Source organism: Melanerpes formicivorus, unplaced genomic scaffold (genome assembly GCF_026170545.1).
Source record: "Melanerpes formicivorus ecotype bairdi unplaced genomic scaffold, bMelFor1.0.p_v2 SCAF_6, whole genome shotgun sequence".
NCBI classification, from domain to species: domain Eukaryota; kingdom Metazoa; phylum Chordata; class Aves; order Piciformes; family Picidae; genus Melanerpes; species Melanerpes formicivorus.
Genome location: NW_027142358.1, coordinates 9,220,641 through 9,243,212, shown reverse-complemented (window position 1 = coordinate 9,243,212; position 22,572 = coordinate 9,220,641). Strand labels below are relative to the sequence as shown.

Below are 22,572 nucleotides of genomic sequence, written 5' to 3'. Positions count from 1 at the left end.
CTGCATCAGACCTCACGTTGCCCTGTTCTTGCACCCCTGCAACGTCCTAACTCGACTGTGGGGAAGGCGGTACCGTCCCTGTCTCGGTTTACCCCGGGAGCAGTGGGACTGCCAGGTGAGCAAGGGGCCGGGACATGGGGGCCGGCTAACCCGCAGAGCCTGCGGAATGTCTCCCTCTGCTTCCCCAGGAGATGGGCCAGGAAAGCGGGAGCGGCTCCGAGCTGGCTGCTGGGCCCCGCAGGGGAACGGCGGGACCTGCCCGTGCGGGGCACGCAGGGACCGGACAGGGCTGCGGGAGCCGTTCGGGTACCGGGGCTGCCCGCGCGCCATCCCCACGGAAGGGCTGGGCGGCAGGCATGGCCGCGGCCGGCTGCCCCCCTCTTGTCTCCTCTCCCCCGCCCTGCCGCTTGCCGTGCGCTTGGCAGCCCCGACGCCCTCGGCAGCCAGTTTTCCAGCCCTGCGCTTCTTCTGCAGGGAGAGACAGTGGCTGCGGGAACCTGTTTACTGTCCGGTTAATAAGTGAGCTGTAAGCAGGCGGGAGCTCCTCCGACGGCAGGGAGCGGGCTCGCTGGCGGGCGGGGGGAGCATTCCTGCTCTGCAGGGCCCCAGGGCACCCCTCTCCCGCCGCCCCCCGCCCGCAGGTGCAAGGGGCTGGCACTCGGAAACTGGAAAGCGCTGGTTGGAGTTTGCACTTTAAGCTCCCGGCTGGGAGGGAGCCGGGGGTTCGGAGCCGTTCTGGGCGCCCATCGCCGCGGGAGGATGGCTCGGTGGCTGCGGTCCCTCGTGGGAGCCCTGCTCCTGCTCGAGGTGGCAGCTGCCCTCAGCTTCCTCCACCATCGCTACGAGGAGATGGTGCAGGACCTATTCCGCGTGCAGAGCCAGTGCCCCTACATCACTCGCATCTACAGCATCGGCCGCAGCGTCGAGGGCCGACACCTCTACGTGCTGGAGTTCAGCGACTACCCGGGCATCCATGAGCCCCGTGAGTAGGGGGGGGGCGGGGGGGGGGGGGGGGGGGGGGGGGCGGGCGGGGGTTAGTTGCCACGGTCCCTGCCATGCGGCACTGCTGAAGCACGGGACGGGGGTATCTCTCTTTCCAGGCAGGCCTCCTGGCGATGGCAGGGTGTCAGTCCATGCCCGCTCTGGCAAAGACCCCGCAGTCAGCCCTGAGACACGCATGCAAAAGCAACACGCGTGCTTGCGTGAGCTGTGGCGTGGCCCAGGCGTACTTTGGACGGAGATATAATTTTTCAGCACAAGCTAACGCGAGAACCCAGATGAGTCTATCCCAGCACCCCATCTGCCCTGCCACCCTGGAAGGGAGAGGCAGCATCCACCTCTACCCTTTGCTGCTGCATAGTGTTGGGAGGGAAGGGTTTGGCTTTTGCTGTTCTTAGACCCAAAAGCCAAGGGATCAGCAAGCAGAGGGACCCCGGCAGAGTGGATGCTGAGCTTCTGCAGCCCTGCAGCCCCTGTGGCTGGCCTGTCTGAGGGATCTCTACCTGCTGCCACGTGGCTCAATGGAGCCTTGGTAGCTATGGCCCCCTTGAACTGCTGCCTGTGTGGCATGGAAGCTGCAGAGCCAGACCAGGCACCCCTGGGGGACTGAGGAGATCAGTTGGCTCTCCAGGCTGGGGATATGCACAGAGAGCTGCCTTGCTACCCTGCTGTGTGCCCCTGGGCCACAGATGTGGGCAAGGCTCTGCCAATTTTTTTCTGAATCTTTTGCCTTTTCAAATCCTGTCTGGTGTGGTTAAGTGCAGGGACTGACAAGTCCAGACAGCCTCATCGTGTGGAAAACTGATGGCAGCACTGAAGGGGTGAGCAGGACCTTGTACCTGTGTCCCCCTTAGTAGAGCAGCCCCTCTAAACCCCACAGCATCCCACGTCTGGCATCAGCTTTCCCAAGGACACACTGAACTGGGGGAATGCTCCTCCCATCCCGCAGACCAAGAATTTCACTTTCAGGGGTGATGGGAGGCAGGTTGGGAAGCTTCCTACTCTGACCACCTCCACACCAGCCTGGGTTTTCAGTACAGGGAAACTGCCCTGAAGGACACTTTGGACATCTCCACAGCATATCAGGGATTGATTCAAAGCAAGGGCCCTGGCAATGCACCACCGTATTTTAGATTAGCAGAACCATGAAAGAGCAGCTGGAAGGGCCTTAAGAAGGTGTCAAAGATCTCTCCTGTCCTGGCATGCAGTATGGACCTGTGGCACTGCTTGTAGCTTGGGTTGGCATTTTCAGGTTGTATCATGAGGAAATTGGGAAACTGTGGATTCTCTTAAAGACCACAGTAAGTAACTCCAAAAAGCAACCTAGATTACAGTAATTAGGGTTTGTGTGTCCACATGGACAGTGTTTAGGGATCTGTGTACTGAAAAAGGCTGACAAGCCCTGCCAAAGTCTCAAACAAAGCAGAGAAGGAGAATCCCTGCTGAGACTTTCTTTTTTTAAATAAAGGTTGCACATATCCTCAAGACATTTTTATAGCTGGATTACCTAATTAAATCAGTTCTGATGTCCCTGAAATCTAACCAGGTCAAAACATTTTGCCCACCTGTGGTGTCCTATGCTGACACACAGCAATGAAAAGATGTGAAAAACCAAAATCTTTAGCCAAAGTTGGAACTTTTTTATGAATCTGTCTTCAGCATGCCTGGGTGTGGTATCTTCTTCCAGGCACAGGGGATTTCAGAAGCAGCAGATGCCCTACATGCGGCTGCGGTGCCTTTTACCCTAAGCAGAACTGCATGCTGCTGCAGAGTCTGATCACTGCTGGTGGCCGGAAAACTCAGGGTGATGTAGGAGTCTCAAGTTCTGACAAGCTGACATTTGTAACAACACCCTATTTTTGCCTGACCCTTCTGTGTGAAAGTCAGGCTCCCTTTTTTAACTGAATTCCTCTGTTGTCTTTTATCCCACCAGTGCTGACTCCAGCCTGCAGTAGGACATTTTATTTTCCCACAAGTAACTGTTTTAAAAGACCCTCTGGGAAAGCATAACCTGACTCTCACATGTGCTGCCTCTCCTGCAGCAAAGCAGTGAGTCCTGCTCCAGGCACTGTCAGCCTGTCTGTATTTTGAGACCTCATTTTAGAACAGTTAATGGCGAGAGACCTTTTTGCTCATACCAGAGCTGCCTGAGGGACAGTTTGATCCATATTCAGCTGCCTAGGGTTTCTCTAGGCTCTTGTCCCTGTCCCTTGAGGGTGAGGAATCCCTTAATCTTTTCCTTGGAGGCAGGTACAAGGGAGGGAGTCAGGAGCTGACAGCAGCAGCTGGAAGCAAGCGTGCCCTTCCAGTGAAAGAGCATGGCTTGCTTGAAGCCAGGGATTGATTTTATCCTGAAGAGTAATCTAAAGCTTCTTAAAGCATGCAGAGCCAGAAATGTGCCATGTTGGTGAGAGGTACTGAGAGCAAACCACAATGGGTAGAGGTGGGTGAAATGGCCTGACCTTCTACTGCCACTCATTGCTGAGCTGGGAGGCTCTCTGGGCTGCCTCATTCTAGCCCAAGAATAAACCATCTGTAGATACATCCTATTGTATTCTTCAAAGGCAAGCAGCAACTCAGTGGAAAGCCTGAGTTATTCCCAGGGGTGTTATTGCAAAATGGAGGGAAGCCCATTTGGGAATTGTGACACTCTCCCTTGCTAAGGTTTGCATTTTCCAAAGGAAAAGGCCATTTCACACCATTTATTGGGGGTCCCTTGGGCTTGCCTGGGTTGCCTGCATTAGGAATAGGCTCTTCCCTCTTCTCCCAGTCCTGGCTGATGGTGTTACTCTCTTGGTCTTTCCAGTGGAGCCAGAGTTCAAATATGTTGGGAACATGCATGGGAATGAGGTGCTGGGCCGTGAGCTGCTGCTGCAGCTCTCCGAGTTCCTTTGTGAGGAGTACCGCCGGGGCAACGAGCGGATCACCAGCCTCATCCACAGCACCCGCATCCACATCATGCCCTCCATGAACCCCGACGGGTACGAAGTGGCTGCCAAGCAGGTACCAGGCAGCAATCGCTTCCTCCAGCCTGGTAGGGGCAGAAAGAGGACCTGTGGGATCCCATTCACCACAGCTACAGGGAAGGGCCATCCTTCCTCCCTTCCAAATTTGTCCCCCTCCCTGAGCATCACTGATTGTCACCTATTGGAGCAAGAGCTCCAGCAGTGTGTCCTGCCACAGGTGGACCTGGCAAGTGATGGAGGTTTCCTACACCTGTCTGATCCTCCCCAGAAGTTATTTGTCACAGTAGCATCACCAAAAATCCCCTGCCCCAAGCTGGGGAAGTGGCAGCTGAATGCCACTATCATGAGCAGGCAGAGAGGAAGAGGGTTGAGGGGAAGCACTTTAGTCTCCTGCAAAACCTCATCCATTCCTTTTTACCACTAGACCTCAGGGAGATATTTTATTCACAACACTATCAGTCGAGGCAAATTGTTTATTTGGTTTGTGCCTTGCTGTCACCCTGGACGATGAAGATACTGTTACTAACTTTCCCTGCCAGAGCCAATACTCTTTATTTTCCTGCCAGCAATAACATGCATGTTGTGATTCAAGGGCACCAAAGCTTTGTTGCCATGGCCAGTCCCTGCCACCCGGCCCGAGGCACCCACCCTGTACTCACCCATGATGTACTTTTGCCCTGCAGGGCCCAGACAGCAATGGTTACTTGACAGGAAGGAACAACGCCAATGGAGTGGACTTGAACCGCAACTTCCCTGACCTTAACACGTTCATGTACTACAATGGGGAAATCAGTGGACCAAATCACCACATTCCACTGCCTGACAATTGGAAAAGCCAGGTATCAGTCTGGGTTGCTGTGAGGGCTGCAGCATTCACCATGAGAGCGGTGAAACCCTGGAATGTGTTGTCCAGGGAGGTGGTCGAGGCCCCGTCCCTGGAGGTGTTTAAGAGCAGGCTGGATGAGGCTCTGGCCAGCCTGATCTAGTGTGGGGTGTCCCTGCCCATGGCAGGGGGGTTGGAACTAGATGATCCTTGTGGTCCCTTCCAACCCTGAATGAAACTATGAAACTATGAAACTATTCTTAGATTGGCTCAGCACACGAGGGAGTATACTGTCCTTTGGCTTGCACAGTGTTTATATCCTTCTCTCTGCCTTTTGCATGCAGGAAAGTAGCTAATCTGATCCTGTATCACAGCTTGCACCTCTGCCAGAAGGAGAGGCTGGTACCGTAGACAGTCTGGGGAGAAGGCTGCAATGTATAAGGCAGAAGATGTGGCATGTGCTCGCTAGTGCCTATGTCTTGGGTTTGTGGGCTGTGCTGGGAAAGCTGTAGCAGGGTATGCATGCAAGGAGCCTGCTCTGCATAATAGGGCAGACAGTGGAGAATGGAGGAGGCCACAAGGGCTCAAGCAGTCATGGCACAGGGCAAGGTCTGGTGTGACCACACCACAGCCTGCTGTGGAGCAGCTGCTGGCCCAGAGATGGCTGAGCTCTTCTCCCTGTCCCCATGCCTCTTTTCACAGGTGGAACCAGAGACACTGGCTGTGATCCAGTGGATCAGCAACTACAACTTTGTCCTCTCAGCCAATCTGCATGGTGGGGCGGTGGTGGCAAACTACCCCTATGACAAGTCTCAGGACCAGCGGTTCCGGAGCCACCGGCGCACAGTCAACACACCTACCCCTGATGACAAGTTGTTTCAGAAGGTGAGCACAGCCTCAGTGGGCCAGGGCATCCCCACAGACCTGGCAGGGTGCTCCATGTGAGAACTGGCTGGGAGTCTGGTCACTGCCTCATGAAGCTGTTGAGCAAAGGAACATGTTGGACATAACCACTAGCAGACCTCAGCATTTCTGCCCGCTGCCAGCCCATAAGCCAGGTCAGAGGAGTCCCTCCATGAGCCAGTATCACATGGACAGACCAGTCTCAACCCTCAGAAGCCCCTTTCTTGTCCATGCCATGTTTGGGGTCCCCATAACCCCAGCTCTTCCAGAGCTGGAGCTTGTCCCCAGCTTTGCTGCATCGTCATGGCATGTATATGGTTGTTTTTTCCCTGGTGAGCTGGCAAGGTCTGTCTGGGGATGTACTGAGAGCAGGATAAGGAAGGTGAGTGCCCAGCAGGAACTTGCTGATGGTGAAAAATAAGAAATACCCAAAAAAGCATACCAGGAGCTTATGCAGACATGTGGGAATGCATCAGTCTGTCCTGCTGATCCCAGTAGTGCTAACTGAAGCCATTGTTAAAATGTTCCAGAAAACAGTGCCTCAGTCACTGCTTCCATTAGGAAATACCCAGCACAAGAAAAAGCAAGTTGTGTTAGAACAGTTAATGAGAAAAATAAGTCTGAGCTGGAGTTCAGCCTTCTCTGGAAGCAGAGGCTGTGCAGGGGTTTGCCAGGACCTGTTAGGATCAGGGCTGAACTCCTACCCAGATATAGAGAGGCTGCAGTCTGGGACATAGGCTAATGATACCCACGTAGCCTCGGAAGTCAGACATGTAGCAAAGTAACTGTTTTCCTCCTGACAGAATGGAATTGTATCAGCATCCGAAGCATAATACAAGGCTATAGAGTTTGCATTAGGTAGGGCAAACACCAGTCTCTCTTAAACTGTGTCTTAAGCAAAGGATGGGTCTTGAATGCAGTGGCCCAATTTTAGCCCTGCCTTCATATCTAAAAATAAGCAGTAAACTTAATAAGGACAATACGCTGCTAGAAGTCACCCAAACTCTTTCCTAACACAAATTCCTTTGCTATATATGGCATTTGCATCTAATCCAAATTCCCCTGATACACATGGTATTTGCAACAAGACTGAATCCACTTAGTTTTCCTTGCATATCTTCTCCCCCTGTTAGTGCCATATCCTGTGGGGGGGGAAGCACCGATGGGACTGGGTGCCCCTGTGTATCCCAAGTGCCCTGTACTGCCTCTTTTCTCAGGGGAGAAGGGCAGAAGTTGCTTGTGCCATCATCAAACCTCCAGCCTGCCAGATTTCTGCTCTGCTGCCTTCCCCTTCATCTGTGTTCCTTTCGTAGAGATCCTGGCCACCTCATGTTGCACTTCATGGCAGTAAAACACAGGAGCTGTCTCCTCTTTGACTTCCCTCCAACAGTCCCCAGTGAACTGCATGTGGGAGGGAGGATGCCCAAGGCTGGGCAGGGGCCCCAGCCATGCAGTGCTAGAGTGGTGACCACCAGCTGCTCTCTTCTAGCTGGCCAAGACCTACTCATACGCCCACAGCTGGATGCACCGTGGCTGGAACTGTGGGGACTACTTTGCTGATGGCATCACAAATGGGGCATCCTGGTACTCACTCAGCAAAGGTAAGAGCTGGGCAGATGAGCACCAGCTGCAGCAAGGTGTCAAGCTGAAGAAAGGTGAAGCAATAGATGAGAAACCTCAGAATAGAATGGGATAGGGAAGGGCTGTGGCAACAGTACTGTGCACATTACTAGACACCATCCTGGCATCTCCATCTTAGACAGGGAAATGGATTGGGAAGACAGGAAGTGGCTTGGAAGAGAGACACAGAAATAGCCAAAGTCTGCACAGACCTGCTGTCTGCTGCCCAACTAAGGAAGCATTAATCTGTTAGTGTGTCTAAAAATGTTACAGCGTTACTCCATCAAGACCCAAAGCTGTGATTCCGTGATTCCTCGTTGCTGATGGCTTCTGAAAAGTCTGACATAAAATTAGGACACAATCAGGAAACTGAAAGTCAGCAAATTAGGGTAGAAAAAAGATTGAAGATGAACTGGAAAGAGATACATAGCCCCTGCTGGTACCCAACCTGCATGAGCTTCTGAAGGCAAGGTGGTAAATGATCCAGCTGAAGAAAAGTCAGGCAGCCACAAGGGGTCTGCATGGGGGAAAAAGGATCTAGTTGTGCTGGTTTGGAGGGAGAAGGCTGCACCTGCAGAGTGAAGAGGAGAGCAAAACAGTTCTGGTAGAAGATAGACAGGAGCCAGGATGCCTGCGACATGCCTGGGGAGGGGAAGGGGCCTTGCACTCCCTTGGCCACAGGCCTTTCTTCTCTTCCAGGTATGCAGGACTTCAATTACCTCTACACCAACTGCTTTGAAATCACCTTGGAGCTCAGCTGCAATAAGTTTCCGCCTGAGGAGGACCTGGAGAGGCAGTGGATGGCCAACCGAGAGGCCCTTGTTGCTTTCATTGAAGAGGTAAGGGGGCACTCCTGAGACACTGATGGTAGGGAACCAGTAGGCACTAGGGGTGGCAGGGAGGTGGTCACGAAGCTCACTCAGTGCTCTAGTTGGTGGTCTTTGGGGAGGCTGTTATGTCCTAGACTGGTTCTGAAGGGAAGAACCAGGAGAGACAAAAGTGAAGGGCAAGATGGAGCTGTCCCCAGAGTTCTGCCTTCCTCTAGTGCTTGGCAGTACCCTCTTGAACAAAGGAAGGTCTTTGACCCACCAGTCTGTATCCCCCCCCTCAGGTTCACCAGGGCATCAAAGGGATGGTGTCAGATGAGAACAACAATGGCATTGCAGGAGCAGTGATTTCTGTCCAGGGAATCAGCCATGACATCACCTCTGGTAGGTTTTCAGTCTCTTTGCTTGCTGTCCAATTTGGATACAGCCTCTCAGACACTATCTGGGTATGTGGGAGGAGGTTAGCAGGCAGGCTACGATATGCATGGCCAGCGTGGTTTGCCTTCCAAAAGCACTAGTTGTGAGAAATGTGCTTGTGCAGTCTGAACCAGAGGGAGCTCAGGAAAGAAAGAGGTGAGAATTGCAATGTAATTTTATATGTATTGTAAAGGAGCTCAGAAAGTCTCCTCCTATTTTATCTGAGAGGATAAAATATGTTTGTGTATAACAAAAGAGAAAATTGAGGGAATTATCTACTCAAGCATTCAAGTGTCTACACAGCTGAAATGCCTGATAGCTTCAAGCCAGACAAATTTAGACTGAGGATAAAGTGACACTTTAGTTTATCCAAGCTGTGGTGATTTCTCCTTTGCTGGCTGATTTTAACCTCTTTGCATAAGTACCCTTCAACAAATGAACCAGGCATTACAGACCAGCTGCAGAAAAAAACCCAATATTTCAGCTCTTCAGAGATCAGACTGAAGCCATCAAAGCTTCTAGCCGTAGGTCTGCAACTCAGTAACACTCTGCATAAGAAAGGGGAGTGTGCAAGAGATCATAGAACTGCAGAGGAGCTGGCTGAAAGGGGTCTCCTGTCCAGCCTTCTGCTTGGAGCAGGATTGCCTGCAACCTTGACTTTGACCAGCCATCGTTCCCTCCATGTGATTCTTGCTGACCCTCAAGGGTGGAGCTTTGACAGCCTGTCTGCTGTGCCAGGGCTGCACCACCTTCACATTGAAGCTATGCTCCCTGATCCACCCCAAAGCTCCCAAGCTGTATTGCCTGGAACTGCTGAGAGGAATTTGGCTTCATCACCTTTGCAGCTGCCCTTCAAGTAGCTGCCAGCTGTAAGCAGATCCCCCCCTCCACCCAGCTAGGCTGAGCCCACCTGGCTCCCCAAGCTCTCCTTGTGGGAACTGAGCTCTCCCTGTCAGACAGGAGCTTGGGTTCTCCCATTTGACCTGAGGGCACCAAAACTGGGCATGGTATCTAAATGCAGCCTCACTAGGACTGAACAGAGGGAGAAAATTATTCCCTTTGACCTGCCAGCCACCCTCCCTATTTTCCCTTGGAAGCCTCCTGGCTAATGTGTCTCACTTGTACTAATTAGTCCCACCTAAGCCAAAGTAAGACAGACTGCCTGTAATGATGACTCACATTTACAATAACCATCCAGTTCCATATATACTGAAACTGTCAAAAATAAACCATGTGTGGTGCCTCCCTGTTTGCTGTCTTTTATCCCTGGCCACAGCAGTACACAGTTCATCAGAATGCTCCTGGGAGAGAATGAGGGAGCAGCTGAGCTGAGAAGCAATTAAAACCCTGCTGATAATCCAAACATGGCAAACTTCTGTATGACAGGAATTAGATTGTGTTACGCATAAGGAGCAGATTGGAGCTGTGTTTTCCCTCAGGTCTGCTGACATCTGACTGGCAAGCGCCTCAGATCTGCACCGTCCAGGCACTGGCACAGCCAATGCAGGGGTACCATTGTGGATCCAGCCTTGAGGCAGCCAACAGATTTGGAAGGAAGGCCAGAAATTGCCTGGGTTTTGGAGGCTACACATCCTTAAGGAATTACATGCAGCAAGACATACTGGAATATCTTCTGTTCTGTGCTTCCTGTGCATCCTGATTATCTTCTGTTTCCCCCTTGTGTTCCAGGTGATATGGGGGATTATTTCCGGCTGCTGCTGCCTGGCACTTACACTGTCACAGCTTCTGCAGAAGGGTACCAGCCTCAGACAGTGACAACAACAGTGGGGCCAGCTGCAGCTTCATTGGTGAGTCAGGCTGCACAGTCATGAGGGTGTCTCAAAATGTCTTCACCCCAGGCAGAAAGAAATGTAGCAGGGGATGTCTAGCAAGCAGCAAAAAGAGAGATGAGATGTGAGCATTGCCAGTGGCTACAGGCTGTCTGCTTTGGCAGACGCAGGACTCCCTGCAGCTCACAGAAGGGAACAGGGTGAAGGCGATGCCATGTGCCTCTTGATTCCTTACTGACGGCTCACAGCTGCACTGGCTGCCATGCCAGCTCCTGTGACCTTTCTCTGCCTCTTGGCTATAAAGCCCCTGGCTGGCTTGGGTTGCTGCTCTTTAGCTCTCCCTCCCTCCTCCCCGCTCTCCAGGACATGATGATGTGGAGACAGCATCTGTTCTCTGAGGTTTCATTATCTCCCTGGCTCTGTGGGTTTCAGTGCTCTGATGTCATCTGCACACTGCCTGGGACCAAACATGCTATCAAACTCATAGTAAGAGGCCAAAGTCTGCCTTTCTTTCTGCTGAGAGCACCCAAGAGCAGCCAAGCACCTTTGGAAGATGAGGTGCTCTTGACTCCAGTATGGCCCCTACAGCTCCTTTCTGAGGGCACACTGGACAGATAGAAATTGGTTGTAACAACAGTGGCAGTGATTCCTGCCCCTGCTGTTGCCTTGTGAACACGGTGGGACTGCAGATGCAGTCTCCTCTGACCAGCAAGATCCCCCTGGCTGCACCATCCTGGCATGTCATTTGCTTCACTACATGTACTCTGGTCAAGCTCTGACATAAATATACTTCAGTGGTCCTCCCACCCTACATCTTTTCATCCCACCCTACCCAGCCTCTGAAGTTCTTCCAGAGCTTGCCTTTTCTCAGGATTAGAAACCTTCTAATTTTCATCCTAAATTTATTTATGGTCAGTTTATTCTTATTTGTTCTTATGCCAATGTTGTGCTTTAAATAACTGCTCCTCTTCCCTGGTATTTATTCCCTGATGTATTTATAGAGAGCTGTCAAGCCCAGTCCTAGCCTTTGTTTTGTTAGGTTAAACACCCAGCTCTTTGGCTTTCCTTTTTAAGATAGATTTTCCTTTTACAATGTTACTGTAGAAGACTGATTTGTTCCCTGATGGTCTGGGTCTTGTGGATCTCTCACTGCAGCCATTCTGCCTGCATTTCCTTGTGCCACTGCAACATTTCCAATCCCCACCACTTAACCCATCCCTTCCTAGGAAGCCCACACAGTCCCATTCTAGTTTCACCTTTCTGTATGCCCTTCCTATTCCCTGGTTATCTGATACAGTATCCTGCACACTCCTCGTCCCCTTCTCACTCCTGTCCCGCTTACATGGCTGTAGTGGATGGAGGTTTCTATCCTGGATATTTTTTTCCCCTGGATCTACTGAAAGCATGGATTGCTGAAAGACTGATGAAGTAGGATGCCACTGACACAATGCCATTGAAAAAGGACTGTCTGTCCTAAAGCATCCTGTCTATTAAATATTCACAGAGATGCAAAGCAATACCATTTCTCCACTTTTTGGTGAGAAAAGGTGAAGAAAGAGCATAGCTTAAACCCTTGTCTTTGGAAGCCCAGCTTCCAAACCATCCTAGGGTGTTGTATTGCCATAGGAGCTACTCTGCATAAGAAGTGTAGCTGATTGTTGGTACAACATTTTCCAGAGGGCGGGGTGGGGGGGGGGAGGTTTCCAGCTGATTTGAGAACTGAGTTCTCATTGTATTGCAACACTGGCTGAGGCCCCTTATTGCTTGTCTCGGCCCAAGAGTTAGCTTCAAAGGCTAGTGGCAGAGGCAGGTCCTGCAGACCCTTGCACCAGCAGAGAACACACAGTGTTACATGGTTATTTATGTTCTTTATCCAGGTGCATTTCCAGCTCAAACAAAATGTGGTGAAGAAGCCCTTAGAGCGTAAAGCCTCAGGCACACGTGCGAACAACAAAGCCCTTCAAAAGAAGGTAGTGCCAAGAGCAACACGTCGGGGGACCCAAAGATGAAGACAGCTCACTTGGCTGAGAGCTGGGGGAAGCTGTTTATACGAGTCTTGGCTGATGACTCCAGCCAGTGAACTTTCCAACAATCCAGCATGAAACTAGCCCAAATTACTAGGTTATTAAACAAGGAAGTATTTAATCCCTGAGCAAATTGTGAGGTCATTCACAACAAAATATGCCTGGGCTGCAGTTCTCTGGGCAGTGCCTGTAGCTGCTGATCTTTTCCTCTGCACTTGCTCCATCTCAGAGAACTTTGCTCCCTTTACTTGCGGACTGTGTTGCTACAGCTCATGTGAGATGCTCAGACACTAGTGCATACCAGAACCTGGTCTTAGACTGCTGCAGTCACAAATTTGGTATGTGAATCCTGGCACCTAGTCCTCTGGATGCGAGTGCCATGCTTCTTCTTCAGGTAAGGATGTTTACTGCCTGTAGACCCCGAAGTTAAGGGAAGGTCAGTTTTAAACCAGTCAGTGCCACGACCAGCTGGGAACAGAGTTTGTCTCACATACGGCACAATGATGACTGGTTGGCAACACCACAAATGGGAATGTGACAATGAGAGGTGGTAGTCCAAGGTCATCTCCTGGATGATGTCACCTTTATCTTGATGCACAGATGGGACTTGCTGGTAGCTGGTTTGGATTCTTTGTAGTCAGACAGGCTGAAATGATACACACCTACAAAAGCCAAGGATTATCCCATCTCCTTATGTCTTCAGACCCAAACCAGATGGCTCACTGATGGGTCTGCTTTAGCCAGCACAAACTATTAGTCTGAGCACAGGAGCAACTAGGTGAGGTCTGACATCTAGAAATGAGTAGGAGTGTGATTTGAGGTTCCTTTGAGACAAATACCCTGAGACTTGATCCTGTCAATGTGCAGTGAGGAAGTGTGGATGCTTGGTGCCAGCAGTGTACTGTGTAGGTACAGTACAAGCCATGTGAATTGTAATTGTGTTTAGGAAAGCCATAATCCACAGTTCAGTAAGGTGGACTGCTACTGGCTGGGCCTTAAAATGCTATTTAGGTTATGTGGGCAAGTCTGAAGTGGAAACAAGAGTAGAAACAAAGCTGGTTATTTCCAGGGCAAAAATACCTTAAGCAGGGAAAACCTTTCTAGCATTTCTCATAGAAAATAAATAGCTCCAGAGGGATGTGCCCCAGTGACTGCTTTTTGCTTGCCTATTTATCCCACCCTCTCACAGCCCTCCACTGCACTCTCTCTCTCCATGTCTCAAGCCTGTCCAAAACATGTCCCCCAGACATCCCTTTGCTTCACCTTTGCAAACATCTTTTAATCTCATGTGAGCAACCTCTAGCACCCTACCACGTAGGCAATATTCTGCACTTCTTCCCTCACTATCACTTTGTCCTCTGTATCTGCTACAAGATGCCAGTGGCATTTTCTGTCCTAGAAGTGCATGAACACTCTTGTTGCTCTGCCTGCAAACAGAAGCTTGCTCTCTGTGTCATGCCTGAGCATGACAGGCAGAGCAAACTGTCCCTCACAGGGTATTTATACAGGCTATTGTAAAAAAATGCCAGGAATGGTAGTGCACTTAACCATGACTAAGCAACCTGATTTAGTGTGACGTGTCCCTGCCCATGGCAGTGGAATTGGAACTAGATGATCCTTGAGGTCCCTTCCAACCCTGGCAATTCTATGATTCTATGACTGTGAGTGGATTTTGGGCTGCAGAGGCCAGTGTGAGCTGGAGCCACCATCCAGTTCCACACTTACAAACAAAGGTGAATTCAGATTCTCTTAATGTTTTATCTTTCAGTGGCAGAAGGAAGTTGTGTTAGTTTTAGGAAAAAGGATGGTGGGGCTGAGATGTTCAAACTCCTGTGTGGTTTAACACCTCTTCTGGCCAAGCCCAGCAACATTCACTCCAGATTCAGGACTACCCTTTTTGAAGCTACATGTCAGTGCACCTGCACCCAAAAGATTTCCTGGTGGACTTGCAGGCAGGATGAGGGAGGCCACCCTTTGTCTCACAGTCTAGCTCCATCGAATGTGCAGAAGGGTCTTTTGTCACCATGTATCCAAGTTCTTGTGCCGGAAGATATTGCTGCTTCCAACCATGGCACTAGCTTATCTGGCTGATCTAACTTTTCAGCTCTGAGGATGCCTGTGAAACTGGGAGCAAGGAAAGGGCTTCTGGGAGCAGCCTTCAATTGGCCCATTCGGCTGGGTGGTCCCTGGATAGGGTGATGCTCATCCTGCACAGAGCTACCCATGCCACCTGCACCCGAGCTTTGTCACAGCACCTTGCTGAGCCTGCTGAATGCAGTCTGCTCTCATGTTGCCCTCTTGTGGTCCCAGAAAATGTAGGACCATTTCAATTCCCCATACTTCCCAGAGTAGAGTCAGAGGAGGGGGATTTCTTCTTTAGAGAGGGACAGCCGTCCAGGAGACAACGTCACTCACCCTCACAGGCTGCTGCGGGTTTGGCAGTGCAGCAGCAAAATTAGAATCTCAGCCTTGAGCTTTTTCTCTTCAAAAGGGACCCTATGAGAAACAAACTTATGGAGGACTCTCTCTTTTTTGGGCTGGGATTTGTCCAGCTGATTCTCCTTCCAGCTCTGAATATTTTTGTGTTGAACAGTTTGGTAAAGCTCCACTTGGCCATGGATGAGGTCACCACGTGAGGATATGGTTACAAAATGTTTCCGAGGCAGCACTCCTAAGCACGCCTCTCAAAGGCTTGCCATGAACTTAGCCCTCAGTGTTGCAAGAAGCATGGGCCAAAAATGGTACTGAACCTTTGAACATAACAGCACAGTGCTTTCACATTCTTTTGAGGCTCCAGTCAAGGCAAAAGCAGATGACAGGTTTGTATCAGAAGATACAGCAAATAGTCACTCACAGAATCAGAATTGTCAGGGTTGGAAGGGACCTCAAGGATCACCTAGTTCCAACCCCCCTGCCATGGGCAGGGACACCTCACACTAGATCAGGTTGCTCAGCGCCACATCCAGCCTGGCCTTAAAAACCTCCAGGGATGGGGCTTCTACCACCTCCCTGGGAACCTTTTCCAGTGTCTCATCACCCTCATGGTGAAGAACTTCTTCCTAACATCCAATCTGAATCTACCCACTTCTAGTTTTGCTCCATTCCCCCTAGTCTTATCACTACCCAACATCCTAAAAAGTACCTCACCAGCTTTCTTCTAGGCCTCCTTGAGATACTGGAAGGCCACAATAAGGCCTCCTCAGAGCCTTCTCCTCTCCAGACTGAATAGCCCCAACTCTCTCAGTCCATTTCCATAGGAGAGGTGCTCCAACCCCCTGACCATCCTTGTGGCCTTTCTTTGGACATGTTCCAGCATGTCTATATCTTTCCTGTAATAGAGGCTCCAGAACTGGACACAGTACTGCAGGTGGGGTCTCACCAGAGTGGAGTAGAGGGGGAGAATCACCCCTCTCAACCTGCTGGCTATGCTTCTGGGCTGCATCAAGGGGCATCCTCTCTGGGACACTCATTATTTTGTAGGCCTTTCTCCACCCTATGACCTTCTTCCAAGCTGAAGAGTCTAGGCCTACATGTTTGTTCACTGTACAGTCTGTTCCCATACCTCTGAGAATTCTTGCTGCTTGCCTCCAAATCTTCCAAGATGAGGGGACCAGAACTGTATGCAGATGCTGGAGAAACATGAACAAAGTAAAGCTAGGTCCAGAACAATGAACAAAAAACTCTTCCAAGCAAAACTGTGAGGATCTTGGGACAAGCAGAAACCCCAGTGGGGAGGGCAGATGGGACTCTTGTGCAAGTGATGCATGATGCTTTCTGTTTGACATGGAGGAGGCAGGAAAAAAAGGGAAAATACAAATAGCTGAACTTGAGTGAGGCAACTTTGCTGGGTATGTCAGCAGAGGAAGTTCATCATGGCAGTGACCTGAAACACTGCAGGAGGGATTGGGATGCTGAATAAAGCTCCAAATCTCTCTCGGCAGGCAAAAAAAAAAAAAGCAGCAATTTTGTCAGGGGACAATATCCAGAGCCCTGTGGCAGGGGCTGGTGCCCATTCTTCAGCTTCAGCAAACTGTAAAAAAGCATCTATACCTATGGGGCAGAGAGCACCCAGCTCTCTGTGCAACTTCAGTGGCATTGTGCCATGTCAGCAGTGTGGGTCCCTGCCTCAGGAGAGCAGATGACAAGACAGCATCCAGCCTGTGCACACACAAATACGACTGACAGCAATGCATGCCACACGCTCTGCAAACCCCGCTGCTGGCTGGTGCTGTGCCAAGCTGGGATCTGGACGGTTGCTATGGAGAAGTATAGCTAAATGCACAAACAAGTGCCAAACAGTGATAACTGCTCTGGGGGCTTTACAACATGTTGCTGGAGAATGGCATCTCTTGGGGCATGGAGGCTTTTTTTGGCCTGCTAGGAGAACCAGGACCTGCTGGTTTTAGTGTATCCAACCCTCTATGATGCACGAACTGGCCCTCCCTGTCATGTTTTTCTGGTGGGAAGCTATTTGTTTTTCACGATCATGATGCTCTGGCACGATCTTATGGTGTATCTAAGCAGCCGAGCCAGCTCCCAGCAGCAAAACTGGGACTGCACCAGATGGACAGTGTAGACCCACTCATCAGCTGCTGCCAAAGCTGAAGTCCGTGAGGCAGTGAGAGACTCCCAGGAGAAGGCAGCACAGGGGAAGAGGAGCCCCAGCGCTGCTCATATCTGCGAGGCAGCAGGGCTTTCTAGGGAAGAAATCAACGAGGGTTTGCACAGGGAGCCGCCTGCCCTGCTCCGCGGTCGGGCGCCTGGGTGCTCTAGCACGGGTGCATGCCGCTGCAGGCTACGGGGGGCGCCGTCCCATGTTCCCGCGCCTGGCACAGCACGCTGAGCAGCGTGTCCCATGTCGGGGTGTACCCGTGGACCGCCGTGGGTACTGCCTCGCAGTGCGGGGCCGAGCGGTGCTGCAAAAGGGGATGACCCCATGTCACCCGGGGGGCCCGGCGTCCCCCGTCTGCGGGCCAGGACCCGTCGATCAGCTTCGGTCCGTCCTGCTGGCCCAGAGGCACCACTCCAGGCCCGCCAGGCCATGTCGGGCGGAGACGGCAGGGCGGGAGGGCGGGCGGCAGGGCCGGGCGGGGCCCGGCGAGCCCGGGAGGGCGCTGGGGGCCGGGCCGACCGGGGCCCAGGAGGGGCTGGGCGGCCGCGGGGGGCGGAGGCGGGAGCGGGACCCGCACGGCCGGAGCGGCCGCGGCGCCCGGAGCGGGCCGGGAGAAGGTAGGGACCCGCAGGAGCGGGCAGGGGGGCCAGGCGCTCCCTGCCTGCCGCCGCCCGGCCTAGCCGGCCGCTGCCCCATCGACCGCCCGCTCGCCCGCTTTCCCCCAGCCCTGCGCGCCCCCGCGGCCGCCTGGCCTGCGCCTCCACCGGGCCCTGGCCGCCCGCCCCCGCCGCGGCTCCCGCCTCAGCCCGCCGCCTCCCACCCCGCCCGGCGCCTCCTGCCTTTGCCTTCGCACCCCGTACCGGTACCCTCTTCCCCGCGCCTTCGCTGAGGTCCCGGGGGGCTGCCCTGGGCCGCGCTGGCCAGCCCGGGGTTGGCGGGTGCCCCTGGCTGGGATGCTGCTAGCTCGGGGGTGCTGCAAGCTCGGGTGGATGCGGCATGCTTGTGCCAGCAGCCGGGCTGTGGCAGTCAGTGTCCCTTCAGCCCAGCGCATCCCGCTGGGTGCTCTCTGCACCCCGCTGACACTGACCCTCAGCACCCGTGCTACCCTGGGAGCGCTTCGGGCACCTTGGCAGTGTGGAGCAGCTGCAGGGTACAGCAAGAGCCATCTGTCTACTCCCCACATTGCATCCATTGGGATTATGTGCTCTTGCACCGTGTCTATGCGGCCTGTGGTAACCTGGATGGGCACCACCACGGGGGCATGCAGCTGGTGCTAGTTGGGTTTACCTGGACAGCTTGTTATAGGCCCTGTAGAAACTGTGCAGGCAGTTGGGGCCTGGAGTGGTCTGACACCATGACCCTAAAGCAGTAGCAGTTGTGAAGGGTGACACAGGTGACTGTACATAGAATGCAGAAGCTCCAGGCTGTAGCACTGTGCCTCCCCTGATGTTCTTCTGAGAGCATCTACTCTGTTTGCACCAGCCTAAGAAGAGAAACTTAACAAGTGTTCCTGTTCCAAATCCCTCTGCATCACTGCCACCCTGACACCATCACCTTGTACTTTTAACAGAGATGAACAGGAGGTGTCTCCTCCAGTGGCCTTGTCAAGGGGATGGAGGCTTGGCTGACCATCAACACCTTCATCAAGGTTGCTGCTGCTCCTGTGCTGACCTCTTTGCTGACCCCGAGCAGTGCCTTGACACAATTTGGCCTCTGAATTCAAACATCTCTTGCTGCTGTTCCTGATATTTGAAGTACCCCCCTCACTCCTGTCCTTCCCATAGTGTCGAGGAAGCCTTTAGCTGTCAAAAGCTGGTTTGTCATGCCATTTCTTCAGTAAAGTTTCTCTATTCCCTTGCCTTTCTCTCCATGGCTTCGACTGCAGTTCTATCTTTTCCTCCACAAAAGGCATGAAAGAGTTTGTAGAGACAGAATTTGTAGTTTTGCAGATGCTTTGCCAAATACAGCCTCTGTACTGTACTGTGAGACGTCACCATCATCCCCCTCATCTTGACTCACTCCTCTGACTGCAAGTGTGTCTAAATCTTTGTGTCTAAATGCATCCTGCCTTTTTGCAAGGTCTCCCATAATGCTGATAATGCCTACATTTCTGAGCTGGCTTCTGCTGTTCTGTTCTTGAAGTCCTCTGCTCTGCCAGGGCCAAAAGTTTCCATTTTCTCTCCAGCTGCTCCATTTACAATTAGCAGAGACATTTCAAACAAGTATGAACATAAAATAATTTTAGAGAAATGTAATCTTTGAAATGGGATGAGGGGAACTGAGCAGGAGAGGAGAGGAGAGGAAAGGAAAGGAATAACACTTGGAGCCTTGCAGAGCACCAGCTTTGCTAGCTGATGATACCTGATTCCTGTCAGTGTGATGGTTTGGGGTTCTGCGTGGAGTTGAGATATCCCTGCATCAGGTGACTGTTCAGATGGACTTTGTGATGTGAGCTTGGGTGGGTCACCCTGAGTTGTGCTTACCTTAGGACCTTAACTGATAATTTCCCCTTGACCTCCAGCAAAAATATTTTTCTAATCATATTCTAAAGGTTGCTCAACCCCACTTCTGAGTAACAGGCTGTTACTTTGTCTTAAGAACCTTTCTGTTGGGAAGTACCCCTAGGGGCAACATAGAATAAGAGTGAGGGCAGGCAAAGAGCAGAACTTCCAAATCAAAGTCAAATAGTTTCCAGATTTCTGTACTCCCTGCTCAGCATCCAAATCATTATAATAGGCTTCTGTCCAAAGGTTATCTTGAAAAATACCGTTCAGGGTCCAAAGGCAAGTGCTCCACTGTTAAGACCTGACCCTGTAGCCCCAGTTCAACCTGTTTTGTATATGCACTAAAGGTGTAATGACTAATTTTATAATTGTATACTGAATAGTCGCCCAGCCACAGGTACCACACAGCAGAAGCAGTGCTGCTGTTGAGGTTTTGCCTGTTGCTTATTCTAAGTTGTATTGTTTTAGCCTGCCTGAACAAGAGACAACTCTGTGCCTTGGGGTGTAACAAGACAAGGTTTGGTAACAGGGTCTGTAAAGTGCTCATAGCTACTTCATACAGAATTTGCAAAACTCTTGTCTCCAAAGCTGGTATTCTGGCTTTTGGTGTTTGGGTCCCCAGTGACAGAGATTAACTATCCATCACTGTCTTCATGCTCACATATTGTGGCAAGGTGTTCTGCTTTGCATTAAAAATTGATGAGGTTCTCTAGTTTCCAGATTACTTTCATTTGCTTGCCATCTGGCCCAGCATAAGCTCTTCGTCCTTCGCCCCCAAGCTGTGCTTACCCCACACAAATGCCACCAGGCTGCCCCAGCCATGTCCTGCAATGCAGCAGGTTAGAGCATTGTTAGTGCCATGGCCCAGACACAAAGTAGTACTTTGAATTGCTTATGTGGTATGTTGCAGAGGACCTGTGGTGGATACCCTGAACAGTCATATGTAGTGGAAGGCCACAGTGCTTAAACAGCCCTTGTCTTTGATGGCCCTAGTTCTGGAGGGCTTTATGGTCCAACCTAAATGTGTTCATTTCACTAATGCTTGGTATATCAGGTCACAGTCAAAGCAAAAGAAGCTATTTCTTTTTAAAGATTCCTCTTACTCCTGGAAGCCATATGGGGTTAGGAGGTGGAGTGCAGAAGAGGAGATCTCATGTTTCCCACTGTGTGAAGCTCAGTGGGGGGAGGCTGTTTGGGATCTGCTGAGAGAAGCAGCAAGTCCTAACAAGAAGCTGCAGTGATCAGCATTTCCTGGGTAGGAGAAGGCTTCTCTCCTCTGCACCATTCATTGCTTACTGCGTTGGCTGTTTTATCAGGGTTCATAGGGTCAGCTCTGCAGTTTGCCAGAGCTGCAGTCCCTGCACTGGTGCTGTCACCAGCCAGGCTGGGCAGCCTGGCTTAACAAGGTATTGTTTATCACACCCAGGAATGTGCTGGACCTCCAGGAGGTTACAACAACAGTGCACAGTGTTAAGCTCTGAGCAGGGGGAGTGACTGCAGGTGGTGGCAGCTCTGAAGGCTGACCTGCTAGTGTGAAGGCAACATCCTGCCCTTGAATGTGGATGCGGACTGTAGGCTGTGTAGATGCAGTGGAGTAAGGACGAGGGAAGGAGAATTGTGTGGCTCTGGAAACCATGGGAAGGTACAGAGGAGAAGGGTAGGAATGCTTTGGCATGTACATTGAGCTGTAATGAGTGGAAGAAAGCATGACAAGACCTAGATGAAATGCATGGCATGTGTCAATTTTCAAAAGAGAACACTGCCAGAATTTGTTTGATAATTTAAGTATTAATTTCTTTAATAATTCTACACCAGCCTTGACTTTTGTACATTTCTGGGAACCTGACTCCTTCCTGGTCTACTGTTCAGGCAGGCTCTATGGTTTTCACGGAAATTGAATCATATGCTGCACAAGAATCCACATGTTCCTCTTGTGCAAACCAAGTGTGTCTGTGGAAACCCACACTGCATATGCTTGAACCCTTACTTCAGCATCTTTCAGCAAATCCAGGGAAGACAGAACTCCCAAGGCACAGAAACTCATTAGTTTCATTTGCTCTCCCTTACCATCAAAAAGGGCATTTCTATCATGGTATCTTCAGTAGTTTTGCTTCTATCTAAGCAGTGGCCTGACCATTATCTGTGGTGCTGGTGAGTCCATTATTTGAGACTTCTTACCCTGCCCAATTTTAGCTGCAAAAAGAATAGGAAGATACAAGAAGTTGCCAGAGTCAGTGTGTAAAGTGCCTTCTCTTTACTTGATCCAGTCTGTGCTGAAGGTCTCAAAACAGTATTGTAACAGAGTTAGTAGCTGTCAATTCATTCAGGTCCCTCATTTCATCAGCCCACACTGGACTAGACATGCTCCAGAGCTAATGGCAAAGTGGGATAGGCAGTCTTCCATGGAGGTAGTGTTAATGTGCACTGAGCATGCATGGAGGCAGGCTAGGGGGAGTGATTAATGTCCTGGGAATCCTCTCTCTGCCTAGCTACACAATGCTGTTGTGTCAGGCCCAGAGCTTGGCACTGGACAGTCTAGAGGCAGGCGCCAGGAACACGTTACCTAGTTTGTGAAGGATCAGGCAACCAGACAGAGACAGCGTGTTCTCAGCAGGGCGAGTTCCCTGCTGCACTGCAGCTTCATACTTGCACAGTGAGGCTCTCTTTGGATGTGGGTCTGCTGCTGGGCGGGGGCAGGAGGCCTGCAATTCACAGTTGTGACCTCCACCAGTGTGAAATCCCAGTGTTTGCTCACTTGTGGAGGAGTCCACCCTCCCTCCCTGCAGTGGGCAGGGATCACCCATCCTTGAGGTGAGAGGGGATGGTGCTTGGCCAGCAGTCAAGAGCTGTGACTCACTGAGGATCACAGGCGGAGCCCAGCTCTCCCTGCAGTCTGCTCTTTCTGCTGGAACCTCTGCACAAGCTGTTGCTGAATGTGTTTTCAGTAGATCTAGGGTGGATTGAGAAGAAGCTGGGGTTCACCGTCAAGCCTGAAGAGTTGGACTCAGTAAGTTTCCAGTCTGGAATATGCTGGGAGGCTTCCTTCTCTAGGTGTGGGTTTGGAGACAATGTTGGTAAACAGCACTC

At 51.4% G+C, this 22,572-nt stretch overlaps 1 protein-coding gene across 2 annotated transcripts; it reads left to right on the top strand.

Annotated features, from left to right (window-relative positions):
* Positions 1-28: 28 nt before the first annotated feature.
* CPN1 (carboxypeptidase N subunit 1) lies at positions 29-12,490 on the top strand. Of its 2 annotated transcripts, XM_068139600.1 has the most exons (10): positions 43-115; positions 475-982; positions 3,806-4,002; positions 4,649-4,804; positions 5,491-5,673; positions 7,181-7,292; positions 8,011-8,150; positions 8,423-8,522; positions 10,245-10,363; positions 12,223-12,490. In XM_068139600.1, exons 2-10 carry the CDS (start codon positions 760-762, stop codon positions 12,352-12,354), a joined length of 1,362 nt encoding a protein of 453 aa, XP_067995701.1. In that variant the 5' UTR covers positions 43-115; positions 475-759; the 3' UTR covers positions 12,355-12,490. The 2 variants fall into 2 exon arrangements, with proteins under 2 accessions (XP_067995702.1, XP_067995701.1); XM_068139601.1 differs by lacking the exon at positions 8,423-8,522 and having other exon boundaries at positions 29-115; positions 12,223-12,309.
* The last annotated feature ends 10,082 nt before the right edge of the window (positions 12,491-22,572 follow it).